Here is a 20,954-nt window from a genome sequence, read left to right as displayed (position 1 = left end):
CTTCTGCCAGTGTATCTTGCCATATTTGTGGTGCTGCACACAGTCAACTATACTGTATTTCTTTGTGCTGAAGATCTGGTATCTACATTATCTCTAGTACCCATGTTTACTCATATAGCTGGAATAATGACGTTGGCACAACTTTGTACTTTAATGTTTGTTCCTGCTGCAGAACAGTAGTGTAAGTAATCTAAAATATTGCAAGGCTGTCTTTTTGTGAAAGGAGTAAAAAAAAAAGTGTGTGTGTGCAGCTCACAGCTCTGATGCAGTAGGGTGAGTTTTGTCTGCACAGTTGCCAAAAAAAAAAAAAGCTTACTGAGAAGCAATAAAGACTGAGAACATGAATAAAACACACTTCCAGTGGGACATTTTGCTGCTGCCCCAATAATATTATTCTAATTAAGCATGACACAGAAACAAGCTAGTCAAAAACATAGTGGCTAGGATCCAAGGAGCTGAGCAGGGAGCACTGCCTGTACACTGAAGCTTTAGCTAAGATGCCAATCCTGAAGTTTGGGAGATCCTCCAGCGCAGGCTTTGGGCTGGCTTGATAGAATGCAGTAAGAAGACAAAATGGTAACCCAACTCCCCCACCTTATATACATGCGGAAGTGCTTTCTTCTGATATACATGATTCTTTTGAGTCAGGCTCAAAAAAGTATATTATCTTGGTTATTTGAAATGGAGATGGTGACTTGTTTTCTAGCCCTAGATTTACAGGAACTCGTTGAAACAAGTGTCTTTGCAAAGTGCAATATTTATTCCTTCACTTTCTGTTGTACAGCTGGCCACAAATCTCCTCTTGTTAAGCTGATAATTCTGAATGACAGTTTTAAGAACAGGGTAGTTTTATTTAAATACAGGCCAATTAAATTGATTTAGATAAATGGATTTCTTGAACAAACTTGGGTACAGTTGGCTGCATTAACAATTAAAACCAATTGGTTTGCAACAGTATAGAGCGTTTATACTACATAAGAACATAACCAAAGCCTTTAGTCATGCAGCCCATGTGTTTCTTGTACTGCAGAATTGTGTCATATTATTATTATTATTATTATTATTATTATTATTATTATTATTATTTCATTATATACATTTCCGCCTGATAGCCAAAGCTCTCTGGGCAGTTTACAAAGATTAAAACATTAAAAACAATACGCAAAAATTTAAAACCATAAAAACACCCAATAGACAGCATACACAGAAACAACATACATCTAAAAACAACTTTGAGCAATTAGCCAAACTGTAAAGTCTGGGATCTATTAAAACTCATTACATGCTGCTAAATGCCTGGGAAAAGAGAAAAGTCTTTTACCTGGTGTGAAGAGACAGCAATGTTGGTACCAGGTGGGCTTTGTCAGGGAGATCATTCTACAATTGGGGGACCACCACCAAGAAGGCTTTAATTTTAATATTATAAGTATAGCCTTTAAAATTATGGTCAGGCTTCAGTTTAAACCAGATTATTTTTTAAAAAAAACTTGCAATAACTAAACTTTTTAAAATATAAAAGTATGACTTAAAATAAGAGTCTCCTGGGGAAAATGTTTTTTGATCATGTGACTTTAATCTACTGGAAAAAAAATGAATCTGATAATGAAGTACAAACTTAATAAAGGTGCGCTTGGATAGTCTGCTTTCATTTTTCTTTATCCTCCCAAGTGACTCTTCTGCTACAAGTTTACATTTTAAATATATCTAGTTGGCTTTGGAGTGACATTGCTGTTTGCTGAGATGATTTTTATTTATAAAATGGATGCATTAGATTGGAGAAATTATTCAAAAACTTTGTTCTTCTGATGCAGCATTGTTCAGCTTGTTGACAAGAGCAACCTTAACATCTCATCAGAACAAATGACGGCTTCCTCTTTCTGCTCTTTCTTTCTTTCTTTCTTTCTTTCTTTCTTTCTTTCTTTCTTTCTTTTTGTTTAAAAAGTTTGTGTGCCAGCAGGGGTGGGGTGGGGTGGGGGGGCGTGGGGCAGTGCTTTTCTGGCTCACTGGTACTTGGGAGGTGGGAGGATGACTTGTCTCCAGTATAGGACAATTATCAAAATGTTGATCATTTCCTTTAACACAATACTGGTGATGTAACACAATGGAAAAATGTGGGAGAGAGTGTATTCCCATTCCCCATTGAGGTCATGTCAGCCCATACTGGCTCATTATATCCTTCAACTTTCTGGAAAGGGTGTTTGCCTAAAACCTTGTGAAAAGGAAATGGAAGCTATGCAGAGCTTGTTGGCTGGCTGCTTGACTTCTGATCCTGTGATGCAAGATTTATTTCTTACAGAACACATTATGTACTTTAGACAACTAAATCAGATAAACTGAGATTGGTCACTACACTTTGTGTTCAGTTGGTCTCTATAAAACTGATAGTCACTGAGTTCATTTGGCAGTTCTTAAGTCACTGTGAGACAGGGATCACAAGATTATAGTCTTTGGACTATTAGTGAGACAGCTCCTTTACTTCAGGTGTAACTGAAATATATTCTCTCTGTATGTGTGTGTGTGTTGTGTTGTGTTGTGTTACGTGTGTGTAAGACATAAGAATTATTTATTTATAAAATGTATTACTGGCTTTTCATTACAAAATAGTTCCAAAACTGGGTACAATACTAATGGAACACAGTAAAAACCATATAATCAACAAATAAAACAAAAGCAGGGGGAAAGCACATACACAAATAAATAAAAAATAAAGTGCAGCGACACAGATTCAGTCAAAAGCTTGGGTGAACAAATAGGTCTTCAGTTAGCGCTGAAAGCTTAAAAGACTTGCCAGTGCCTATATCTGAGAGGGAAAGGGATTCCACCGTCAGGGTGCCTGCATTGAGATCGGACTCTATCAGGTTGCCACATCTCAAATCCAGGGCAAGTGTGGCACCATCAAGAGGTCATCCCCACTAGATCTTAAAATCCAGGCAGGTACATAAGGGCAAACGTGTTCCAACAAATATCCAGATCTTAAGCTGTGGAGGGCTTTTTATGTTAACAGAAGCACCATGAACCTCGCTTGGTAGCATATTAGTAGTCAGTGCTACCCCTTCAGAATTGGTGTAATATGTAGGCTCTCCCATGTAGCAGCCTTTTTGAACTAGCTGCAGCTTCCGGGCCATCCTCAAAGGAAGCTACACATAGAGCCCGTTCAGAAGACACCTTAAACCATGGCTTTAACCATGGTGGTTAAGCCAGAAAGCCAGGCTGTGTTCAGAAGACACCTTAAACCACAGCTTTAACCACGGTGAATAAGGCTTTTTGCTTTATTCACCATGGTTAAAGCCTTGGTTTAAAGTGTCTTCTGAGTGGGGCCATGGAGTGCATTGTAATAATACAACCTTGAGATTGCTAGGCTATCCCTGGCCTGGAATGGCTGTAGCTGGCGTACCAGCTGGAAATGGAATAAGGTGCTTTTTGCTGTGGCGGTTAAGAAGGATCTAGGAGTAGCCCCAGACTATGAACCTGCTTTTTGTATTGCTCATCCCTAGCATCAAGTCACCAGCGCTGGAAAGTTTCCGATGGCCTGAGCCCAAAGAGGGCCCAGTGCCTATTCTGTTACTGACTCACAGTGCTGGCCTGTTGTTCCTCTCAATGCTTGGTTCTTACATTTATTTATTATTTATTTGTTTAGTGCACAGCTGCACCCCCACTTTAGTTCTTCTCTAGAGTGGTTCTGTATTAGGACCCAGGTGTATTGTAGTGTAATTAAAATGGTGGGTGCCTTACTAGCCAGCAAGCAGCAAGTGTTTGCTGGCTAGACAGGCTTTTTTTCTTTTCTGCCCATCTGTCACCACTTAGAGGGAGAGTGCTGCTGGCATGAGGGGTGCATTGTGGGAAGGTGGCACTGCTGAGGGGACCATTATTTGGGGTGGCATCAGAGTACCTGCTAAGGTTGGTGCTAGCCATGGTACTGATCCCCTGGCTCTTTGAGGCAAATGGAATGCCATATAGGTTGATCTTGACTCAAGGTCAGGGCAGTGAAAGAGCAACTATATTACTCCACTTGTTATTTGTAAGTTAACTTGATCCTTGTCTCTTTATTGCACAGAACTTGGCCTCATGGAACCCTTCAAACCCGGAATGCCTCTTGCTTGTTGTAAAAGAACTTGTGCAACAGTATCACCAGTTCCAATGCAGCAGATTACGTGAGAGCTCTCGCCTCATGTTTGAATATCAAACATTACTTGAAGAACCTCAATATGGAGATAACATGGAAATTTATGCTGGCAAAAAAAACAACTGGGTAAGTTTGCTAGCAAAATAAGGTAACACTTCTTGAGATTCCTTTTTCCATGGTTACCATAGACATTGGTTTTGAAAAAGTAAAATAAATGAGATGTCCTCAATTTACCTTTTTTATTCTCCACTCCTTCTTTTGTTCAGCATTTATATTATATTACCTTACTTAAACCTGATTTCTAGGTCAATGACTTTTCCCAGAACTGTTGTGTGGAGTTGAGGGTCATGGTATGCCATACCATGTTAGGTAGGCCAAAGATTTAAAAAAAGAAAGAAAAAAAGGAACACTATAGTCAAGTATTAGAACAGTGGTTCCCAATTAGCTAAGTACTGCAGAGCCCTTGTTTTTCAAATGCCAAGCCATGGATCCCTACTTTTGAAAATTTTGTTATCTCTATGGTAGTTACCTGTGCGAAGCAATTTTTTGGAGAAAATAAGGGGTAGCACCAATAAGCAAAGGATTTTAGGTATACTAAAAAACAGACCATTAAAATTTGTGATATTACCACGCAAAAATGATAATGATTTAGTTAGGAATATAAAGACGAATTTAATTTTACTAATGTCTAGTTTACAATTGAACGAATTATAATATGTCTAGCAGCTACTAAACCTAAATGTGATGAGAGAAATCATGCCTCTTTTTGTCTCAAACAATCCCTTCCACATCCGGTTCAATATTTCCTACTTTTAATCTCAAATCTGGATCAACATCGAGCCGATTTCTATGCTTGTTCATCATATAACAAAATGTTGAAAATGTTTGCTCACAAAGATATGTAGAACAAAAGGGGAACTAGATGTTTCAAAGCTGTTTCACCTAACTTCTTAGGGAGAGAGCTACTGAGAGATTAGCTACTGTTGGCAAGCCTGGAGGCATGGCAAAGCCATATTTAGCTGAAGGCGGGGTGGGGGGAGCTCACCTAGGATGCACAGCAGCCGCTCCGTTCACTGCTTTTGCGCATGATGTCACCGTCGAAGCAAATGGAGCGCAGGAGACAGTGTGTTTTCTTTTATTAAAATGCGGATCTTGCAGAGCTAATATGTGAATGGTGCCACTGACACCCTGGGTGGGTTATGCGGACCCCCTGGGGTCCATGTACCACCAATTGGGAACCACTGTATTAGAACATTTGCAATCAGAGAGCAAAGTTTAAATCTCTGTCCAACTGCATAAGAATCTTCTGCAGTAGGGCAGGGATTTAAGCTTTGCTCTCTGATCTCAAAGATTTTAACCCTTGACTATAGTGTGGAGGTGCCTGGGCCAAATCAAGAGCCTGGACGGTGGTGATTCCTCCCACTCATTCCTTCTGTTGCCAGTTTTAGAGGTAAGTATGGGAAAAGCATTCGGTGGAAAGCAGTTTTAGGAAGTGGGGGTTGAGGTGCTGCCTATTCCTCTTAAAGTGGATGTCTCTGAATCTAAAAACTGATAGTTGGCTGAGCTACAGATTGAGCAGTATTGTTGGATTATATTACTATTCGGAATCATAGCCACAATTTTTGCTCCTTCTTGTATTTGTTGATATCAAACATGTTTTTTTTAATCCAAGCTCCTTCTTTCATGTAAATCTCTAGTAAGCAGACATTAACTGGGAAGACAGTTCAGTTTAGTTTCAGACATGTCCGTAATCAGTGCTTTGGATCCAGACTACATGTGGGCTGTATTTGACCCATGGGGTTCTTCCACTGGAGTAAGGGGAAGGAGGAGAGTTTCCCTGATTTCCTCCTGTTTCCCCAGAAAAGCTTCTTCAGTGGTTTAAGAGACCTTGAACTGTATAAGTAGTGAAAATCCTTGAACAAAGGAGCCCTTCTATTCATGGAAGGGTAAGCCTGTATCCAACCCAATGTTTATAAGATTCTTCTAGAAAGCTTTATAAAAGAAAGGATGTTTATGTCTTTTCTAGAAGACTGGAGTGGTGACATGGGGGACTGTTTTTATTTAAGTTAAGCAAATTATATATTTTTACTGATGGGATTAGCTGTACTTGTGGTAGATAGTAGCCATCCAAACATTATACAAGTTTGTTATTTGCTAAGTTGATAGGTTTGCTTACTAGTGGTTATATGATGATTCGGGCCAGAGGGTGGGGTGGGGGAAGGAATGCACCTTCTGTTGAGACTTTTGTTTTTTATATGAGTCCTTAAGTAATCTCGCTTCAATTTGCTTTCGTATTGTTTAATTTTCCTAGTCATCTGGTTAAGGGACCCTTTGATCCACTTAGATGTGGGCTAAGGCTTGTAATGTGTTAGGCTAGAGCAGCCTTCCCCAGCCTGGGCTCCTCCAGATGGTTTGGTCTTCAACTCCCATCAGTCCCAGCCATCATGAGAAGTATTCAGTGATGATGGTTTTAGTCCAAAACATCTGGATGGACTCAGTTTGGAGAAAACTGGACTAGAGTCTTCCAAGGCCTTTCCAGCAGAATACAACATAAGAATTGCATGAAAACAAAAGTAATCTTGTTCAACGCTGGTCTTCATTAGTAGCCTGAAAGATGCATATGATTAGAGCTAACCACACACTCATTTTTCTCCCTGGCCATATATGATATTCTGCTTCTGAAGATGGAGATTCCTATTTTTGCTCTTATTGATCGTAGCTATTGATAAACCAGTTCTTCAGTAATTTGTCTAATCCTTTTAAAAAGGCTATCTATATTGTATAAAAAGGCCTTTATATTGTATTTTATATTATGGTTTTATACTGTTGTTTTATACTTTGAATGGTTTTAATTTTTGTGAACCACCCAGAGAGCTCCGGCTATTGGGCGGTATAGAAATGTAATAAATAAATAAATAAAATCTAAGCCTGTAGCCAACAGCACATGAGCTGTGAAAACTAAGTGAAAGCACAATTTACGTGCAGGATCTTTAGCTAAGTGCATCTGCCTTGGGTATGTTGCATTTTCACAGCTCTCAAACAATATGTTTTTCCTGGGGAAATGGGTTCTTGATTCCCAACTGGCCTGTGTTTTGAGATGTACTGCTATCTGGAATGGGGTGTGTGAGTACAGACAGTGATGTCTATGACATTACTAATGAGTTGTGCAACAGCTCCCCTGCTCTTTCCAACGTTTTGTTGTTGTTGTTGTTTATTCGTTCAGTTGCTTCTGACTCTTCATGACTTTCCACGTATGCTAACACTATTCAGAATTTCTTTCATAAGAGTGAGTTCAAACAGATACTTTCACTGCTGCATGGAGTTGCATTGTAGCATGCATGTGCCATGACTGTGTGAATTAGGATTCAGGAATTCACAAATAAGTTTTTTTTCCAGCAGCAGCTCTAGTATTGCAATGATGTCAGAAACTGATGCAGAAGTGTATTTACCTACTTCTGCCTCACAGGGTGCTTTCTTCAATGTGCTTTCACACACAAGGGTAATTCCATGGGGAGCATATGGCCACAAAGTTTACTGTGAAGTGGCTCTTCAATAATACTGATATAAGCAGAACAGATCATGAGCAATACATAATGTGGAGGTTCTCGCACAGTCTAGTTTAGTTACTTTTGCCATCACTGTGTTCTGAATATCTTTTCTGCATAGACTCTTCCCCTGTAATGTTAACAGGTTTTTGTGTGCTACTTGTTAAGCTATAAATATTTACTCAGTTTCAGTCATGACTGGATGTGAGCTCTTCAAATTGTTAGGAATGCGCCCTGTTAAACAGTGAATTTCCAAGATATTTGTTGTATGATCTTGACTGCTGTTTCTGCTACACAGTGATGTTACTTAGCATATTTTTTTCTTTATTGACAGACTGGTGAATTTTCAGCTCGTTTCCTTCTGAAGCTGCCGGTGGACTTCAGCAACATCCCTACTTACCTTTTCAAGGTAAAATAAACTAACACGATATAGTGATGGCCACCAGTTTGGATGGCTTTAAAGGGGGGTTGGGTAAATTCCTGGATGAGAAGGCTATCAGTGGCTACTAGTCCAAATGGCTATGTGCTATCTCCAGTATCCGAGGCAGTAAGCCTATATATGCCAATTGCTGGGGTACATGGATGGGAGGGTGCTGTTGCGCCATGTCCTGTTTGTTGGTCCCTGGTCGACAGCTGGTTGGCCACTGTGTGAACAGAGTGCTGGACTAGATGGATGCTTGGTCTGATCCAGCATGGCTCCTCTTATAATCTTATGTTCTTAAGCCACCATAATGTTAGCTAACATATTCTATAGAGAAATCTGAATTGAGCCATTCAGTGTTCAATTACTTGCTAATTTCCCCAGGAGTAAGACATAGAAATTTCCTTAAGAAAGTGATAGTACATTATTTTAAATACTTGACTTGTGTTTGGGGAAACTACTATTCGAATTACTTTGAATTCCAGTAATACTGAAAATTTGCCTAGGAATCTAACATGATTAATGTCTAACTTCGGCCTCACTTTAACGGTCCATTTTATATGCAACTCCATATTGCTTTTTTGTCACTACTCTCTATTTTGGCACACCTTCTCTTGCAAGAAATGAAATTAGTTTAATTACTAGCATGTGAATACATTCTTTCTAAATTTACAAACAGGACTTCAGTAGTTTTCAACATGACATTTAATATCTGAATAGACTTAAAAATCAGAAGAGTCTGGTTAAGCCTGTGAAATTTTGTCACAGAGTCAACAAGCCAACTGAGGAGGAGGAGGTGCACATAAGAATTTTCCTAGAGTTGCTAAAGCTACTGAATAAGAGCCAAGGAAATTGTATCTGCTCCCTCTTTCAATGTATTCTTAAGGAAACAAAAAAGGAAAAATATATACATAATTTAGATAATTATCAAACTCTTTGGCAGATAGGCAGAGCTAAAAGGAGAGTTGGGCTTTAAATGAAGGAACAGAAAATACAGCCTTCTCCCTTTTGATTTGTTTTTGTGTGGTGGTGTTTTAAGATTGCAAACCATGCCAAGGGCAGCTGCCGACTAGGTGGCATATAGGTTTAATAAAATCATTAAATGAATATGTACCTATCTGAATTTTAAGACCTTCAGATGCCTTGTTCTGAGTGCCCTGCTAAATGAGGGGTGGGGATGGGGTTTGACTGCTAGGAAAAAGGCCTTTTCAGTGGTAGCATCCCAGTTATGCAACAGCCTTCCAAGAGAAGATCTTCAGGTTTCATCTTTATGGTCTTTTCAGTGGCAAATGAAGACCTTTTGATTCACTCAGGCCTTTTAACTGTGATTTATAGCCTGGGTTTCTCCATCTAAAGTTCTGTGTATTTAATTGTGTGTTTGGTTTTCACTGGCTTTATTGTTTAATACTGTATTTTAATAGTGTAAGCTGCCCAGAGAACATCTGTTATGGGGTGGCAATTTATAGAGACGTGAAGGCCCAGAAAACAACTGGAAACGTTGGAAAAAACATTGTTGGTTTGTTGCTTTGTTTTCATTTTTTTTTTACAAGGACCTTTCCACCCCCCACCCCCCTGAAAAATTGAACACCTTTGGATTATCAAATATTTTATTTTAGAATTTAAGACAAGGTGTTTATATTTTGTTACCCAGCCTTTACTCTCCCCAAATGGTTTCTAAAAACTATGTCATAAGTTTTTTATAGAAAGACTAGAGATGTAAACGTTGGGAAAAATTAAGCCACTGGGGGAAATGTTTTTTTAATCCTTTCCGTAAGATGCCCAGCGTAGTTGTTTGTTCCATTCTTTATTAAAAGTTATTGGTGTAATTTTTCTTTTACTGATAGACAAACCATGCTGACTTTCCCAACATATGAGTAGAGTCATTATGTCATAATATTGAAGAACGCTTCCATTTTTGATAGTCCGTTTTTTTCCTACAGAGTTCTATCTTTCTGGGCTTGTTATGGTTAGATGCTATAGCAGTCAATTAACATAGTTCTCATCTAAAACCCACACGTGACAAAAAACAGCAACACTGTAAGTTGTCCCACCACTGTCACTAGATGCAACAGAACAGTGTGTGGCTAATCCATCCTGTGTTTCTTTTTTTTAAGTTAACCTTGAGGCTTAGGTCTATAGAACTTGCTGCCACGGTTTTTAATAAAGTTCCCAGTTAGACTTCGCCATTAAGAAATGCTACCTCATCTGTAAAACCTTTTAACTGCTGCCCCTAGAATAAACCATCTCTACCTAAAAGAAAGAAACTCAGTAGCTTGCTTCCTATGGCATAGGAACAGAATTGAAACCACCAATAGAGGCAACATTTCAAAATGAGAAAAATATTTATTAATGGAAATAATTTACAAAAGTGAATAAAATGTCAATTCTCAAATAATAGCTTGAGGTTGCCTCCCCACCCCCTCCAAAAAAACCTCTAGGGGGAAAAAATACGTTTTTCCTATGGCCTCAACATTTCTGGAAATTTTACATCTCTAGCTGTTTAAGTACAATAATAATAAATGACTGTTGAGAACTGAGGTAAAGGAAAGAAGTGAAGTTGAATGTATGAAAAACATACCTATTCATCTCTCAGTAGGCTTGTCCTGAGCAAAGTAGCTGGAGTGGAGAGCTCAACCCAGCAAAGGCCTGGGAGAACACTGAGGGCTTATATAGTTTGCTGTCCATGACTGACCAGTTGCAACCAAGTCTTTTTCTTAATTGCCTCAGCTTGTTCTTCTTCCTCATGTGTCTCACCTTATCTGTTGCTGACAATTTTCTGGAGAGCCATAGGACGAGGGAGAAGAGTCAGGAACCCTAGTGGGGCTCAGGATGGGGTTGAAGAGGTTCTTTGGGACCTGAGGCAAAGCATCCCTGCAGCAGAATTACTCAGGCTGCCCCAAATCTTTTGTGAGAGTGGGGTTAGTTGAGGAATCTAAATTTTTCTCTGAAGAGGTCACTCCTGGGCTTGGTTTGGCCAAGAGCCTGACAAGACTTCTGTTGTGGTACTCTGAAGCAAAGGGATGTAACTGATGACTGAAAATTAAAGTGGACATAAAACACTATGTCCAATTCTAAACCAAAATATTGAACATAATATAGGAGCAACTATTTATCATGATCCATTTTGGTCAGGCTGCTTTGATAAAGCAGACCAGGAGAGAGCTTTTGAAGATTTGTATTATCTCATGGAAGTTTTGATAGACTGCAAACGTATTATCACTATGCAAGCATAGTGTCCAAAGAAATGAGGGAAATAACTGGAAGGTAGAATTGGAAAGATTCATAATGTACTGGGCCAGTCTTGGAAGACTAGTTGGATCCATATCAGTGCTCTTTTGGCACTAATTTGGTTAATTTAAATAGTTCCTAAAACCTTCACTGAGTTCCATCACTAGAATCTAAGACAAGTGATAGAATTAGATGTATTATTGAAACACAAATGCAAATATTTACAAAGAGATATTTTAGGACCTAATATTTGGGTTATCAAAAGACAGAAAAGATATTTAGGAGATAAATTGAACTATTTTACTGGGTGATGTAGACTTTTGACCCTTAGGGTCAAAATTACCCTGGAGTAAGTCCCATTGAACTCAGGAGCACTTACTTCTGAGGAGACATGTATAGGATTGTACGGTTAAAATGTTTCCAATTACTTTCAGCATGTAGGAATTATGCTGTAAGTATTGTAGTCAAAACAATTCTTCACATTCCTGTGAATTGGATGTGTTGAAAATGTAATTGCACACTAAGTATGTTACCGATTTAATAATGTGTGTGGGAGTAAGTGTTTTCAAAATGAAAGCTTGTGTTATGGCCTTACAAAGTCATGGTGCCAAGTCTGTAAGAACACAGTGAATGTAGCTTCAAGAAATTTTCTGCAAGTACAGGCTACTGTTGCCATCATTGCATTGCTTTTCGTAGGTACTAATTTTGGATGGCTTCACAATGGAAAAAGAACTTGGTACAGACTCGTGGAAGAAATTTTTACTGCATTGGTCTTTTAGCATTTATAAAGGTCCAACAATATAATGAACTTCAGAAATTAAATGCCTTTACCCTTCTATATTTTTTTCTGAATTCTATTTATAAAGTAAGAACTACAGTAATTGCTGAGAACTGACTGGAACCATGCTGTCTATGTTCAGCCCAAAGGAATATATGCAGCCTTATCAAATAAGTTACACTTTTATGACTGTTTAAAATGAATACCCAGAAGTCCAATAAAATGTTAAGATATTTTTCTGCCTGAAATTAAATACTTGATTTACTGTTCAATTTACTGTAACTATTAAATAACTAAGGCTTATATAAATTGAGAATTTTAAGAGTCACCACTTTAATATCTTGCGACATTATTGCCAAAGAACTGCATGCTTACCATTTCCTCTTCGGTTTGGTTTATGGCAAGTTGAAATCTCTATGTTGACGTTAGCTGGTTTGGACCAGCTCTTAAAATGTTGAGTCCTCTTTACTGTGGTATTCAACAATCCTTGATGTAGGCTAGATGATATTGCTTCTGAAATTATGTACGTTGAGCTCTTATATCCATAAAGGGCAAAGCATCATAGAGATTTAATATCCCATGTGAATCCTATAGTACAGTGCCAGATATTTCATCCTCATCTTTGGGGGACAAGTTAGGTTTTTACTTGTTTTGTCTTTGCAGTCCCCCTGTAAGCACTATCTATGTTGGTGTTAGTCAGACCCCTCACAAGCACCACATGAAAGATGTGAAGCAGATACCAGTTCTTACCTGCGCCTCCCTGGCAGTTGCAAGGTTTCAGGAGTGGGCGTGACCCCTTGCATTGACACTTGAAATTCGTCAGTTGCTTTCACCTTCTCTACTTCTGCCCTTATAATGGCCCACCTGGCATTCTGCTGACAGTGTTTCTTAGCTGCTGGGTGAACCGTTTAAGGTTGCTTCATTTAAATGCTGAAGTAGCCAGAGGCAACAGGGAATATGCCTTAAGGTCTGAGAAAAAGTTCTAAATCTGGTATGAGACAAGAGAACCAGCATTTTCAATTAGTCCCTGAGGGGTTGGTGTACTTTCATAATATGTTAAAGGGCTCTACTACAGCGCTGGTCTTTCAACCAGCTTTATTTCCCTAAACGAAGAGATTCTGCTTAACCAATGTCCTTTGGCATCTGGGATCATAGTTCTGTAAAAGAGAATCCACTTAGCATGTGGAAGTTACCAAGTTCAGTCCCTGACATCTCTGTCTAAAGGATATTGGGTAGCAGTACTGGGAAAGACTTCCACCTGAGATCTTAGAAAACAATTGCTAGCTCCTTATATGTTTCTGTTCCAGGAGCAGACTCCTTTCTGTTATCCTAGAGCTGCTACCTGTATAGAACACAAAGTTAACTTTTAAAAACAGTCTGTACTAAAAACAGAATGCAACTGCCATTATATTGGGAATGTTAGACTTCTTGGTGCTGGATACTTGTGATATTAAGAGTGTAAATCTAAGTTACTGGGGAATGTCACTAAAATCAAAATAATTTGTATATGTTTGTTTATATAATCTGGGCATAATTACAATTACACAAAATAAGGCTTGCTACTGTTTAATGTAGACCCATCATAACAATGTTTAATGTAGACCCACTATAACAATTTCATTTGACTTTGGGACTGATATTTTATTGAAGTTGATCTTTATGTTGGGGACGGATAGCTATATCCAACAGACTGGTTACATTAATAGATATGGAGAAAATGATGGATACAGGATACAGTACATGCTTTGTCTCTCTTGAACTGGATTATTTGCAAGCAGAGATCATTTCCTGATGCGTAAGGAAAAACATTTTGAGAGAACATGTTTGCTTTTAGACCTCATGTGTGGCCTAGCCATTTGTATTAAATGCTTTGATCCAGATAAGAGAGAGAAAAGGGTGCTTCCATTAAGTAATAACCTGTAATTATTTTTTATGGCCATTGCATTCTAGTCTCGTAATTCAGCATTTATATTGCTACTATACTGAACTGGCACAAATTGCAGGTTCAGACAAGATGGTAAATCTGAGTCAAATAGTGCAATGCTATGTGCTTGCAAACACACCCATCTGATAAATAAGGCTTATGAATAAAGAGAATGGTTTAGTAAATTTGTTTTTTCTAAAAAAAATAATTTTTAAAAAAATCTCAACTTGATTATATTTTAAAATACCAAAATATTTCCTTTTTATAATGGGCAAATCCAGTATGATCGATATATAAACATGTCCAACCTGCTCTAGTGCAGATGCTACTTTTTCCCTGCCTGAAGCCTTTCAATGGGTTTTGGGGTGGGTGGGATAGGCGTTATGGGGACGAGAAGCAAAGAAGTGTGCAAGAGCTCACTATTTCAGAGTTTGCATTGAGCCAGGCATCTGAAGCAGCACTGGCTCTCAACAATCATTTCTGAATTGAGATCCTTCCCTCATGTTGAAATATTGATTAAAAAAATGAATGGGAAGTGGATGTAAACCAACTAATCATTTTTTATGATACAAGGATTAATGAGGATGTAAGAATATATGAATTCATTATAGTTGTTTATCAAACTACTTTTGTACATAAAATACTGTAAAGCCTCCTTAGCTGTTGGGAAGAAGGGGAGCGCTGTAGCCATCTTCCTAGAGAATCAGTGTCTGGGCTATTTTCTCCCAAATGCCCATGAGATTTCACAAGTCAGTCAGTCTTGTTTGTGTTGAGATGCAGTATTAGTGTAAGTCGTTTAGAAGTTCGAAAGAGATAGTTGAGGGATCAAGATAGAGTGCAGATGCTTTCAGCTTACAGAAGCACATTAATAATAATAAGAAAAATCTAAGCCCCTCTGAAGTTTACATCTTCAAAAATTCACCTATAGACCTTCAAGATGAAGTTTCAATTAGAGCAAAATAACTGTGTGCACATTTAATGGAGCCAGTGTTTCCCATTGTTATCATTTAGGCGGAAGAGACATATGGAGAAAACACCAAATGAGAACTACGTATTAGGGTATTATGGGTTGCCCTATACTTCATCTTGGGCCATCCTAATCCCTCGTCTGTAATGGCTAAGGCAAAGGTTGTTCTGCAGGTAATCCCAGATTGCAGAATATGTTGCTATCTGCAGACAAGGTCTTCTCAAATGCTTCTGAGAGTGGGAGAAATGGAGGAGCCATTCTTGGCATGGTAGCATCTTCTGTGCTTAACTGGCACTGGCTCCTGGTACTGCTCCCAGATGAACAGAATGGGCTTGGCACTTAGAGCAGAGAGCAGTAAATGGAGCCACCTCCTTATTTGCCTTATCAGTTCTGATGGAACTGGCCTGAGTGAAGCCTAAGTGCTGAATGATTATAATTCACTGTCTAGCTCAGTCACAGTATTTTAATCCATAATGGGATCCTCTTCCTCCTCTGTGATATGTCTCTGTCTAGTTTCTCATGGGTTCTATCTTCTGCTTTTCTATGTCACAGAAATAAAACTGCTTTTCCTTGACTGAGGTAAAAGAAAGCCAGAGTAATAGAACACACATACTTGATTACAAAGTGCATGTATGACTGGATCATGCAGGGTTCTGAATTATCTGCCAGTGAAATGTATGGGCAGCTCTACTGTTGAAAAACATGCAGCTATTCTGAAAATTCAGGAGACCCAGAATGCTTTGAGCATGTATAGGAAATTACTTTCTGCATTCCAACATTGTAAAAATAGGGCACTTTCATTTTTCCTGGATACTGGGAGCAAGGAATTGGTTGAGAAACTTTGACTGCAGGAGACATGGGAAACAATCATGATGTGAGAATTTAAGAATTAATTACTGAAATATGCACAATGAAAATATGGATGATGCTCCCTCTCCTAGTGTTTTGGTAGGAAAAGTCCAGTGTGTTGGCTTTGTGAAATACTCAAAACTATTCTGCTACAAAGAAGAAATAAAAGTCTTGAAAAACAAGAGACTCTTGTTCTGGCTGTATTACTGCTACTACTCTCCCCACTTCTAAAATTCTTTTACTTTTTCTGTTACCCTGTCATGCAAACATGCCCTCTTTCTGTGTTTTCTTTATGCATGTAGTATTTGAGCCAGCAAATTTCCTCTCTTCTACTGAAAAGTGCTTTCAAGTTGTGTAAAATGCTAGACAGATGGGAAAAATCATCTTAGCTGACTGATGTCTCTCTGATGATACATAAACCATCAGTTACTTGTTTGGAAGAACCCTGGGGCTGGTGGGTTGCTTAACCTCAAACAGTGATTACTACAGCAGCTTGTTCCAAATCAGAATTTTCACTATTTTAGCATTTCTAATGTGACTGTTCAACAGAAAACTGATTCCATCTAATTCCAGCCATTCTAATAATGCTTATTTAAATGTTAATGGACCCCTTTACTGATTATTTAATTAGATTATCAAGTGTTGGACATGTTAAATATCTAATTTAAATCTAATTTAATAAGATTTGAAGCATTCTTTGCCTTGTCATGTGTTCCATTTTGCCATTGCATATACATGCTTCATGTGTACTGTGTAATTTATTCTCACATCATCACTGAAGGCCCATATGCCCCCATTCTAAGATGAGGAAACCATGAGAAGATGGAAATATGAGAGGAAGGTCAGACAGAAGAAGGTTGAAATAATGAAGGTGGGAGCCTTCTGGCTCATGCTGAAGTTGTTGTAGCTAAGGTAGGGATGGGCACCCTGCAACCCTTGGGTCACATGCAGTCCTCTGCAGGCAATCAGTTTAGGTCTTTGGCAAGAGCAAGCTGACTGGTGAACAGCCGGGGAAGGAGAGTACATACTTAAACTATGGAACTCGCTGCCACAGGATGTAGTGATGCCAACCAGTTTGGATAGCTTAAAAAGGGAATTAGGCAAATTCATGGAGGAAAAGGCTACCGATGAAGTAGTCATCTAGTCATGAAGGCTATTTGCTACCTCCAGTATCAGCAGCAATATGTCTACGTTCACCAGTTGTTGGGGAACATGAGCAGGAGGGGGGTACTATTGTACTCATGTCCTACTTGTGGGTTTCCCATAAGCCATTACTACATCCTGTGATAGCGAATTCCATAGTTTAACTATGCATTCTCTCTCCCTGGTCCTCAATAGTGTGAACAGAATGCTGGACTAGATGAACCCTTAGTCTGATTCAACATGGCCCTTATGTTTTTAAAGAGAAAAGGAACGGCCCCACCTACTTTTGGCTGTGAGCCAGCTCAGCACTGGCTTTGGCGTCTGAATGATTACCCTTAAAGGAATGTGGCCTTCAACAGAAAAAAGATTTTCCAACCATGAGCTAAGGAGGCAGAAGACATAGGGTAGCAATGTGGAGCCTTGGGTTGTGCAGATGGACAACTCTGTGCTCCCTCCGCCGCCTTCATTCCCATTTTCTGTTAAAACTGCAAAAAAGGCTTTTCACAGTCATAATATAAAAGTATGATTAGTGCCATTGGTTCATACCAGTAAGTTGGATCCAGTTTGCATGGCCAAGATCAGCTCCATCTAATATTAATAACCTTGGAAGTGGTATTCATGCGGGGAGAGTAAATGCAGGAAGTGGCCTATCCATGGATACAGATGCAGCGACCCTGCAAAGGTTTCTGTAATCACAGGAGATGATAAAAGTATCATTGCAATAGTGGAAAGCGCTGCTGGGCCATTGTGGCTGTACCTGTGGACAGGCTGATTCACACACAAAGTTCTCCCCATTATGGAAGGGCAGGTAGGTTGGCAGACATTCGAGCAGAGATTATTCTAAATGCATGTAGAGACATGTAACCGCCATGCATACTATGACTTTTCCATTCACTGTAATGATGGAGCCAACTTTAGACTGCTTCTCCCATATGTTTGCAATCTCTGCACTTTTTAAGGTAAGAACTATCATGAATATCTGAGTCATTCTGCATACAGATTCAGATGTTATTGCTTATGTGTAGTGGATGGTCACACACAGGCATTCACCTTGCCACACACAGAAAATCTCAATTTTTACAAATGCATGAACTTGCCTTAAGTAAGAATTGGTGAATACATTAATTTCTTTCTTGTAGCAGACACTCTGCCTGATTAATCAATGACCTTATTCTGGTAAGCATTTCTGTCAGGATCTGTCTTGCTAATAATTCTTATTAAGCCTAGAGCATCTGAGGGATCATCTTCCTCTTCAAAGGTTGTTAAGTAAAAAAAAAAAAGTGTTGGGGTAATAATGTGGGCATCACTTGTCCAAGAACATTAAGAGCTGTGGTTTGATTTTTCTAGCCATAAAAGGCAATGTATTATGTCTTCCTGTTTTATATCACTGGGAAAGGAATAAAATGTACTTTTACTGGAGAAAAATATTCAAAGAGTATGCAATTAAATAATATCCCTGAAAACACACACAGAGATGAATAAAATAAGTAACCATGAGCTTCTCACATTTTTTTAAAGCAGGAAGTAGAATGTAATGATTTCTTGAAATTTTAAAGGGGAGATTTATAAGATAACCAATTTAAATGTTCTTTTCTGCTTGGTTTGAGTGAACAAAATACATGTAAGCTGATTGGTGATGAAGCACTGATGTCAAAGTAGAAGTCCTTTAAAACTGAAAGTTTCTTTTTGTAATTCTATTCCTAAGGATCTGTTTTCCTGGGCAGTATTTCTGTGTTTCACTTAGCTTTGTATTTGTGCCCAGATGTAAGTGAAAACACTGAATATTTTGTTTTGTATGTGCCACAGCATTGTGATAGCCTTTCCCATGGGGATAAGTGCAGGGAGCTGCTAACCAAAAACAGTAGCAGCTGAACAATTTATGATGCTAAAATAGTACATTTTTCTTGTGAGAAAGCACAGACTTTGCCAGTCTCATGGAAGTGATTAGAAAATGAAAAATTGCCATCAAGCTGCTTTGTGTGTACTTCCTTTGCTAGTTGTTCCAGGTGGATTTATTGATTTTATTTAGCTATTACTTTTCTATACTACCTCTTAGCCAAAGTTATATTTACCCTAATTGAAAAGCCCGATATTGTGATCTTTCATTCATAAATATAACCTTTTTTTGGGGGGGGGGCAATAAGCAAAATTACAGAATCTCAGAGTTTTGGATATTATGGGTGGGGTAGGGTTTCTACTGTCTCTCATGTCCAAGCCTTTTGAGAGTCTTAATCAGTTAGGAGGTCTGTTAATAGTTGACCCTGAAATAGATCATCCAAGCCAGACTTTTCTTGAGGTAGTTACTTTAGAAAAACCTAGACATGCTGTGGTATGTCTTGAACTTTCATAGGATATGTTTCCCCTTGCTTTCATCAAGGATACTATTAGTTCCTGGTGGCACAATACAGCAGGACTAGAATCCAGCTTCTGTCGAGAAATGGAGAAAGCATTCTCATCTTAATTATCCTGAATCATCATAGGCTCTTCAGCACAAGGTGAAGGCAACTGGTTCTGGGCAACTGGTGAAGTGTGGTTCTGGGCACCACACTTCAAGAAGGATGCAGACAAGCTGGAACGTGTTCAGAGGAGAGCAACGAGGATGATCAGGGGTCTGGAAACAAAGCCCTATGAAGAGAGACTGAAAGAACAGGGCATGTTTCGCCTGGAGAAGAGAAGATTGAGGGGAGACATGACAGCACTCTTCAAATACTTGAAAGGTTGTCACACAGAGGAGGGCCAGGATCTCTTCTCGATCCTCCCAGAGTGCAAGACATGGAATAATGGGCTCAAGTTACAGGAAGCCAGATTCCGGCTGGACATCAGGAAAAACTTCCTGACGGTTAGAGCAGTACGACAATGGAACCAGTTACCCAGGGAGGTTGTAGGCTCTCCCACACTACAGACCTTCAAGAGGCAGCTGGACAACCACCTGTCAAGTATGCTTTCAGGTGGATTCCTGCATTGAGCGGGGGGTTGGACTCGATGGCCTTGTAGGCCTCTTCCAACTCTACTATTCTATGATTCTATGAGATGAGGATTTCCACATTTGGTGTGGTGGCAGCCCTTGTTGTGTCTGTGCTGAGTTGCAGTGGCTATCAGATACAGGATGTCCGTGTCAGGGTTCAGTGTCAATGTAGTTAATAATTAGGCTTTCAACTTGTTTTTGCCTTTGATATTTTAATATCCAGCTGTGGAAAAGGGAATATTATTGTTTGGCGAACTTGTATAAAACTAGGTGCTGTATATAACATTGGGAGGGGGAACCCAACCTGTCTTCCAGTTTATAATCGAAATAAAATGAGACACATGGAAGAGTCATAGGAAATGTAAAGGTGTAAGATCAGTTTCAGACAGATAATTCATCTGTTGGCATACTTAAACACCTAGATAGATGTTTGGAGGTAGCGTCCCACTAGAAGGTAGAATGGACAGAGACAGGGAATGGAGGATGCATACTTGAATATATGGAGGACAAAGGTGCTATGAAGTCTGAAGGAGCCTGGGGAGAGGGAAGGGCAGATTAAGTGGGGGAACAGAAGGAAGACATTTTAAAAGCTGACTGAAGCTTTAAAAGAATATGAGAAGAGGCAGCCAATGTTAAGAACAAAGAAGAGTAGAGAAATTATCATAGCAAGAAATGGAACAGTTTAGGTGAGCTGAAGAATTCAACATAGTACAGATTGGAGGGAAGAGGAAAGAGTGTTGCAATAGGAGAAATGAAGGGCAAAGCTCCAGAAATGCACTTACCCACTGACCATTGGCAAACTCTTTTTTTTTTAGACTGACAAGGTTAGCTCTCCTTGCCAGGCAGGACGTGTCACAAATTGTTAGTTTTGGATGTCAAGCATAGGTAGCCTGTTAGGTAAGGTTTTGGCACAGTCAGGTTGATGGAGAGCACACTAACTAATACCTTGTTTGCACCAGCCTAAGACTGCTATGGAAACAAGATTGCCTTTTCTTTCCCCATGTAGATACA

The 20,954-nt window shown here is 39.1% G+C and overlaps 1 protein-coding gene across 1 annotated transcript in view; it reads left to right on the top strand.

The window, feature by feature from the left end:
* Nucleotides 1-20,954, top strand: part of BABAM2 (BRISC and BRCA1 A complex member 2) — a 167,140-nt gene that overhangs the window by 34,700 nt on the left and 111,486 nt on the right. Inside the window, exons 5-6 of the mRNA XM_063124170.1 lie at nucleotides 4,055-4,249; nucleotides 8,003-8,077. Coding sequence (XP_062980240.1) covers nucleotides 4,055-4,249; nucleotides 8,003-8,077 — 270 coding nt within the window. The remainder of the gene's footprint in view (nucleotides 1-4,054; nucleotides 4,250-8,002; nucleotides 8,078-20,954) is intronic.

The sequence above is a fragment of the Elgaria multicarinata genome, chromosome 4 (genome assembly GCF_023053635.1).
Source record: "Elgaria multicarinata webbii isolate HBS135686 ecotype San Diego chromosome 4, rElgMul1.1.pri, whole genome shotgun sequence".
NCBI classification, from domain to species: Eukaryota; Metazoa; Chordata; class Lepidosauria; order Squamata; family Anguidae; genus Elgaria; species Elgaria multicarinata.
The sequence above is the reverse complement of the archived record's forward strand: the minus strand, read 5'-3'. Positions and strand labels throughout refer to the sequence as shown.